This window comes from Rosa chinensis, chromosome 7 (assembly GCF_002994745.2).
Source record: "Rosa chinensis cultivar Old Blush chromosome 7, RchiOBHm-V2, whole genome shotgun sequence".
Classification (NCBI taxonomy): Eukaryota; Viridiplantae; Streptophyta; class Magnoliopsida; order Rosales; family Rosaceae; genus Rosa; species Rosa chinensis.
The window spans coordinates 54,704,767-54,713,373 of NC_037094.1; the positions used below are offsets into that span (position 1 = coordinate 54,704,767).

The 8,607-nt window shown below is 38.4% G+C and overlaps 1 protein-coding gene across 1 annotated transcript; it reads right to left on the reverse strand.

Moving 5' to 3' along the window:
* Positions 1 to 1,668: 1,668 nt before the first annotated feature.
* Positions 1,669 to 5,124, reverse strand: LOC112179472 (7-deoxyloganetin glucosyltransferase). Its single transcript, XM_024317889.2, has 2 exons — positions 4,570 to 5,124; positions 1,669 to 2,791 (listed from the first exon to the last, which is right to left on the reverse strand). The coding sequence occupies exons 1-2, from the start codon at positions 5,084 to 5,086 to the stop codon at positions 1,845 to 1,847; spliced, it is 1,464 nt and encodes a 487-aa protein (XP_024173657.1). The 5' UTR covers positions 5,087 to 5,124; the 3' UTR covers positions 1,669 to 1,844.
* Between the last annotated feature and the right edge of the window lie 3,483 nt (positions 5,125 to 8,607).

Consider the following 8,607-nt stretch of genomic DNA (forward strand, 5'->3'; position numbering starts at 1 on the left):
GATAGTTTGCATTTGTTCAAAAACTGTGAAGCATTGAAGGCTTTCTGGAGGCATGGCTCGTTGAATTTATAACCTGGTAAGTACCCCACTACTCTTCTTGATATTGGGTTTTTGGGACATGATTGATGCACTTGATGGTGACAAGCTTGAATATTTCTTGATGGCCCTTTGGTTGGTTTTGATGGAATGAAACAACATGGTCTGGAAGGGTTCTTATTTTAACATCATTAACATGCATGCATGGGGTACTTCATTCCTTGATGACTACAAAAAATTACACAACTTCAAGAATGTAAGGTGAGGAGGGCTCCCATCAAGTGGACTAATCCACCACGGGGAAGGCTAAAAATTAATACAGATGAGAGTTTTTGTGCTGAAACAAGCTCTAGAGGTGTGGGTGTTGTGGTTAGAAATTATGAAGGGATGTGCATGGCTACCTTTGCAAGAACGGTCCAATCTGCATAGTCTGCAATTCAAATGGAAGCAAAAGCCCTTAAAGCAGGGTTGTTGATTGCAATTCAACAAGATTGGAAAGAAATTGAAGTTGAAAGTGATTGTGTGAACTTGGTGAGTACATTACATGTTGATGGAGATGATTTTTCAAACATTGGAAGGATCTTGGATGATTGTAGAAGGTATGTTAATGCATTTAATTTTTTTAACTTTCAATATATATGTTGCGAAGCAAATAGTGTGACTAATAGATTAGCTCACCTGCTAGATTGGGAATTTAGATGAATTTTGTTTAGAGAAGACTCCTGTTATCATTCAGGATGTTCTCTATGAGGATCAATGTAATCTTTCTTATGTAGCTCATGGTTCAGGTTATATGTCTCGCCCAATGCAAAATTTTATATCAATAAATGGAACCGGGGGTGGAGCTGAACCTCTCAGTTCGGCTGGGTTCCAAATCCCTTTCAAAAAAAAAATCCTATAAATGTTGGGAATGATATCTAGATTGACCTTGTAGATTTATTTCGAAATAAAGTTAATTGACAAGCCATCATGTCTAATGACTTGATCAGTTCTACTCAGTATTGCTGCATGCTTACATTGAGATAGTCATAGTCATACGATGGAATCTTTAGCTCTTAAATTATGCTCTATAAGTATAATTTCGTATTCAAAATTTACACAACAAGTAGTTGTTGATAATTCTATCAAGAAAAAAAAAGGCTAGTTGTTAATAAACGCAAGAGAGAAAAAAAAAGCAATGGATGGAGTGGCTCAAACCCTTATAAGCTCATAAGGAAGGTTATATTTCTCCAATGTGGAATTTATATTTTTCACATTCTCAACACACCCCCGCATATGTGGCGATTTCTCAAGCCATACTCGTGGACAAGTTATATTGGGTGACGATGAGCACATGTGGCCATCATTGAAACCAAACACATGGGTAACCCGCTCTGATACCATGATAACATTTATTGAAAACGAAAAACAGAAAAAACAAGGAGAAGAAAACGATTAAGAAAGCATAGAGAAATTTGAGATTACAGTGTTACTAAGATAATCCCCAATTACAGTTTTACATGGACTTATACATAAGCTTTTCTACTACCAAAATGCCCTAATATACTCCTAACAAGAATGACCCGTCTGTGCAATGTGGATGTCAATTAAAGAAGTCAAAAGCACCAGTAAAGAACATCAATTCTCACCAGGTCATCTCTCACTTCAAATCAAACTTTGAAATAAACACATTGAAATTAATAAATATTATTACAAAGAAGGAACCAGCTGATACAGTCCAATCAGACCAAAAGAAAAAAAAGTTGATACAGTCCAAATGCAACCAAAGCAATCACCAAACTAGTTTCTTTTTTTCCAATCCTCACTGATTAATATTTTCTGGGAGCTAGAAGAACCTGGTTGACCATCTTGTCTAAGTTCACAAAAGACGAACCCTCAGGACCAGTGACGGCCTCCATTGCCAACATCTTCCATTCCAGAGCTTTCTTCTTCATCTCTTTCCCTTCTTCTCCCTCCATCAACTTCCTCACAAGCTCTTCTATATAGTCTCTCTTAGGATCACCCTCAATCTCCATCCCTATTCCCCAATCTTTGCAACAGTACCTGCAGTTCGTCTGTTGCTCGGCGAAGAAAGGCCAGCAGATCATCGGCACTCCGCCGCAGACACTCTCGACCGTCGAGTTCCACCCGCTGTGAGTCAAGAACCCTCCGGTCGCTGGGTGGCTCAGGACTTGGTCCTGAGGACACCAACTGATCAACATACTTCTTTCTCTAGTCTCCTCTACAAATTCTGCCGGCACCATAGCCGATGCTCCCCCAACTAGGTCAGGCCTGATAACCCAGAGAAACGTCTTCTTGCTGTTTGCGAGCCCCCAAGCGAACTCGATCAGCTGAGTTTGGGTCATCACTGTGATGCTTCCGAAGTTGACGTAGACAACAGATTTGGGCTCCTTAGAGTCCAGCCATTCCAAACCCTCTGTCTCTTCCTTCCAGAGATTCGACCCAAAGGTCTGCAACTCACTGTCGGGTGGGATTTGGTTGACTTGTAGGTTTAGGGGCCCGATGGAGTAGACTGGAGGTAGGAGGGTCGAGAGGGCTTCAAGGACGTCGTGTTCGATGTCGTCAAATGTGTTCAAGATGATGGCGGAGGCTTTCTTAGCTGCTCGTTCGGTTTCGTGAAGAACGAAATCGATCATGTTGTCGTTTGGGTCTGTGGTTCTGATGAAGGTTGGGAAATCCTTCAAACGGATATCTTTCATGCCTGGTATCCAGTCTATTGCGGTGTTCAAGTAACCGTTTGTCAAGTAACTGGCATCTGCAAATCGAAGCAATATAAAATGTTTAGTACCTCATTTTTCATATACATATAATTGTGTATTAATTAGTAATTAAACAAAGTCTACAATATATTAATGTATCAATACATTAATCTAATTCAGCTTCATGAAACGTACCACATCCGTGACATGGTAATTATATGAAGCTTAATTGTCCCATTACTTAATGTGTTGTAGTTTATTAACACATTAACATACATAATAGTGATGTGTGATGTGCTCTATTATACTGTACACAATTTCGTATTCTCACAAGTTTCTCTTTAGTTTTCAGATTTTCACATCACAATGAAACTTTAACATGGTCACCACCATTCCTAGCCGTAATCTTCACCTTGTTGCGACACCTTGTAGTTGCTTTAGATTTTTGGGACGTGATCAAGGGTTGTTCATACCACCATCTTCATCTTATCCTCACAGTCTCATCTTCTTTGTAATAGATTTTCTGCTTTGGAATTTCTTTTGTGTAAACCGAAACCTATGAGTAACTAATTTGATTTTGCGAACAATTTTGATGTCATTTTCTATGTGATGTTTGTGTTTTTGTGTTCCTGATTGTTTGCTTTTGCTGAAACATGAATTGATAATCTGATTTTGTTTTATTGATAACTTTTGCATGTTCTTGTTCTTTGGTGGCCAACTTAGAGTGATTGCATGTAATTGGAGCTATTAATTAGTTTTATGCTTTGTAACCCTAATTCAATTAAGTAGTGAAGGGTTTGGACATAAGTCGAAATCAGATTGTTTGTGCATTGAATTAACTTGCTTTGAGTACTTGTTGGATTTGCATGATTATCAACTAAACTTTCACACGAACTTAATGATTTGAAACTTGAGTTTGCATGGTTGCTTTGATTGTGTGAAACTTGTTTTCAAAATATATTGCTTAAGTGCTTTGATTGATCAATTGTGTAAAAGAAAGTAAAATAAGGGACATTGTTTGCTTTTAACTTTGTTTCTTGGTTGATAACTCTTCATGGCATTAGTAAAGAAATAAGAATGCATGTAATTCGAATTGATCTTTAATTGTGATAAAATTTTTTTCAAAGTTTCCGTTCATGATTCCTTCCATTCTCAATGTTTTCTTTTGTTTTTGTTTTCTGAAATTTTCATTCCAAAGACCCCCAAAACCTTTCTTTGATTTCGTAATTGGTGTTCTTGTATATAAGTTTGTGTTTTTGGTTTTCTATACTTGTAAATATTTCAAATAGAATCTGAAAATACCTTAAAGAAGTCGTAAAAATGGTTTAGTTTTAGGTTTTTGACGTAGGAATTTAGGCATGCCAAATAAACCATTCAAAACTTTGAAGTCATATAATGGAAAATTAAATGAGTTGTTTCAAGTTATTGGTAAGTCGTAAATAAAACTTTCAACTAAACAATCATTTAAGATATGAAATCCGACACATCTAATAGATAAGATTATCATAAAAAATCCACCACTATTTTCATTCGGACACATTTCGATGTAAAAATCAAATTTCAGAAAGAGTAGTCTCCATAAATTGCAGGAGAAGATCTGGATCTACAAAGAGATCGCTATATTTAATCCATATAGATAAGAAGTTATTTTTAACTGATTAGTGAGTTATTCCACATAAAAGATATATATAATTTGATTATTAAAAAACCAAAAATGTTAATAATCGTTAGATTTATGTTTCCCCGGATCAAACTTAAAAAATTTCAAACTGAGTATGAAGTGCCATGCATAAGGTAGTTCGGCTGAGTGGAAAGCTTGATTGAAAAATAATACCTCTAAGAGGAGTGTAACCCTTCTCAACAAGATGCTGATACTGAATGTAACACATGAACCCGCAAGCACTAGTAGTCCAGAAAAGCACTGCCGGCACCCCCAGTTCCTCGGCCTCATCAAGAGTGAAGCTCATGATACCATCAGAAACCACGCAGCTCACTGGCGGTGAGTCCGCCTCAGAGTTTAGCTTCCCAAGAAGCTCCCTGAAGTGCGGGAGGCAGTACTTCCTGGTGGACTCGCACAGAGCCGGTATGTCCTGCGTGGCATTCTTGTCGGTAGGAGGGAGCCCATCGGGGATGGTCTTGAACTGAAAAGAGGGGAGGCCGTCGAGGGCGTTGGGACCTCGGGAGTTCAGGAGGCGCTTGTGGTTGTACTCGGTGTTGACGAAAGTGATGTGGAAGCCCTTGTGGTGGAGGAGCTTGGCTAACTTGAGCATAGGGTTTATGTGACCCTGAGCTGGGTAAGGGACGCATACGGCATGTGGCTTAGTCTCTGCCATTAAAGCATTAGAACCCATTTTTCTCTCTTGCTCTGAAACTTGGGTGAAGAGAAGTAATGGTATTGGTTTTAATTTATAGAGGTGAAGACTGAAGAGTAAAGAAGGGTAACCAACTTTCCCCAATGCTATTCTACAATGGTAGCTCGGGAGAGACTGGAGAGTGGGCGGCCACGAAGTTGAAGATGATTTTTTTTTTTTTTAGGTTGAAATGCCTTATTTTCTTTTTTTGGAAAGCATGTGTTATTCCTTAGTTTGTACATATCAATTTCTCTACTGTAGAATGTGATTGCAGATTTTCCCGATCTTCTTCAAATAATTTTGGAAAAAAAAAAAGTGTGTGTGTATCTATTATATAAAGCAAATTGTTGGGAGGGAGAGACTGGAGAGTGCGCGGCCACGAAGTTGAAGACGATTTCTTTTCTTCTTTTTTTAGGTTGAAATGCCTTATTTTCTTTTTTTTGGAAAGCATGTGTTATTCTTTAGTTTGTACATATCAATTTCTCTACACATTAATGTAGAATGTGATTGCAGATTTGCCCGATCTTCTTCAAATCATTTGGGGAAAAAAAAAAGTGTGTGTGTATCTATTATATAAAGCAAATTGTTAGGAATGATGGTTAAATTGCAAGAGATAGAGATTGTTAAGTATGTCTAATGGAGTGTGGTACTCTTCTCATTTCATGTTTGTTAGGTTAGGTTTAATAAGCCCATTGTATATACTCCTTGATGATAAGTTTTGTCTCAAGTTAAAGTATCACCTTCTTTTGATAAAATAAAATAAATTGCAAGAGATAGAGATTGTTAAGTATGTCTAATGGAGTGTGGTACTCTTCTCATTTCATGTTTGTTAGGTTAGGTTTAATAAGCCCATTGTATATACTCCTTGATGATAAGTTTTGTCTCAAGTTAAAGTATCACCTTCTTTTGATAAAATAAAATAAAGGTCAATCCGTAGCTTTTACATACGTGTCATGATTTTCGGTCAATTAGTTATGTTAATTTTTGATCCAATCCATAGTGTTTCAGCGATTGTTAGTTGATTGCCTGTGTTTGCTGCTGTTGGATCAGTTGGGGGGGGGGGGGGGGGGGACTCGGCCACAAAGTTGAAGACGCTTTTTTTTAAGGTTAAAATGCCTTATTTTCTTTTTTTGTGGAAAGCATGTGTTATTCTTTAGTTTGTACATATCAATTTCTCTACACATTAATGTAGAATGTGATTGCAGATTTGCCCGATCTTCTTCAGATCATTTGGGGGTAAAAAAATTGTGTGTGTATCTATTATATAAAGTAAATTGTTAGAAATGATGGTTAAATTGCAAGAGATAGAGATTGTCAAGTGTGTCTAATGAAGTGTGACCGGTACGTACTCTCATTTCATGTTTGTTAAGTTAGGTTTAATAAGCCCGTTAGGTTTAATAAGCCCATTATATATACTCCTTGATGGTAAGTTTTGTCTCAAGTTAAAGTATCACCTTCTTTTGATAAAATAAAATAAAGGTCAATCCGTAGCTTTTACATACATGTCATGATTTTCGGTCAATTAATTCTCCTTCAAGTTCTGGCACCAGAGTATTATACTATTTAGACTGTTAACTGTTCAGTGTTATTATTTCCATCAATTCAGCACATGCCATGACCACAACTAGAGCATAAAAGCACCAAATTAATTAGAATTGCTGCGAGTCGTAATTAAAAGCTAGCCTAGACATATATAGATGCACAAGTACTACTCTTAGCTAGAGATGCTATAGGCTTCAACAATTTCGAGTGCAAAAGCAGCGGCGACGGAATCCACGGCATCTACCACCGGGGAAGCCTTCGTTACGGCAGACGAGAGCACAGTTGTTGTGGTGAATACATGTCCCATGGAATCCATGACTCCTTGACTCGCAAACCCTAGCCTCACTTGGCACCACCACGTCTTCTGCATATAACATAAGACACGCACATTATATACTGATCACTAACGAAAAAGAATATCTGATCAGAGTAAGTGAGCTAGGGATTAGTACGACTTACGTGAAGCCAAGACAATGAAGAGCACAAAGAGAAGACCCAGACACTTCCTCCCCATGACCATGATTGCTTAATCAAGTCGTGAAGTTTGAAAACAGAGAAAAGATAGTGAGAGATGTGATTGTTCCCAAGAGAAGAGTGCGTTATATATACAGAACCAGAGGATGAAGAAGATGAATTGGACGACACGTACTGATGTCAAAGCACGTACGTGTCAAAGAGGAGATTTAAAGAGTAATCCATGCATATACACGAAGCACAGAGCATTACTAGTCACGTCCTACTACTGCCACCATGCATATAGGTTTTGTCAAATATTAGCGAAGAGAGAAATAAAGAGCTTTCTCTCTCTCTCTCTGTTTTTTTTTCCTAGCAAATATTAGCAAAGAAAGAAAGAACTTTGTTCTGAAATTTGGGACTTTGGAGATTTTTGTGTGTTGGTGACTTGTTGGTCTGATTAGTTCATTGTTCACATTATTAAACAGCAAACAAACTATGTTATACCTTAAGTCACTGCTAACGCATCTTACTGAGAATTGATCATGTTTGAGCCCAAGAGTATTTTTGGCAAGATCACTTTAGGGGGTTAAGCATAGCGGGCCGATACCTGCGGCCCAAAAATAAGCCTACTTGGGTTTGGGTTACAGTTTCACCCATTCCGAAATCCTTGAGGAAAATTAGCCCTTATTGGAATTAAGTGGCGGAGATTGAATAGGAAACTTCAATCAATAATCCTTCTATGGTAAGGAACAGTCGAAACTCTAAGGTATAAATACTAGGGTTCAAGGACGAAAAAAAGACAATTCTTCAATCAATCAAACAGATTATCAAAGCCTCTCCGGAGCAAACCTACCTGCAACCTAGCGAAGCTAAAGATACGCTTTAACAAACCCTATGCTTTCTCCCAACTTCCCAGTGATTGCTCTGCTTAGTCTACAACACTAAATATCGATTCGGTGAACGCAAGAAACCACAACCAAAGCCCTTACCCGTAAGGCAAGAAGTCCTTTTCCGAAAGGCAGAGAAAAGAGCCTGGTGACGAGGTTGGTGCTCTCCTCGTTCACAGCATTTGAGAAGAAGTCAAGTCAAGGGACTTCCCGACTACTGCACCTCACGGTGCTGCCACGCTCGCGCACTCAAAAGAGACAGTTTGCACCAGACTGATTTTGGAGCCAAACAGATCCTTTACGTTCAATAACCCTCGGGCTGGATTCGGCACATCTTTTCGAAAGCTCAGCTTGAGACACAGCAAGTTCAAGTTTACTGTATCTGGCACATGACGTGATCTGATTGAATAACCTGGTCCAGTACCATGTTAAACAGCAGATTTGGCTTGCACGAAAATGACTCCAGGAAGATGCCGGAGTAGAGAGCATTTTCATTCATCTCACATTATCCCTATTGTTGGCATTAGGAGCAGTGACATCCATGAATAACCTTTTACCTATGCTGATCTTGGCTGTAGAGCTTGGCCAAACCCATTGACTATCATTAACCGAGCAGCTAACTCTACTTTTTGTATC

Excerpts from the sequence above, each read along its gene's own strand:
- LOC112179472 (XM_024317889.2), bottom strand. The coding sequence starts at position 5,086 with ATGGGTTCTAATGCTTTAATGGCAGAGACTAAGCCACATGCCGTATGC. Across the intron at positions 2,792-4,569 it reads GGGTTACACTCCTCTTAGAG|ATGCCAGTTACTTGACAAAC; the intron begins GTATTATTTTTC and ends TTCGATTTGCAG.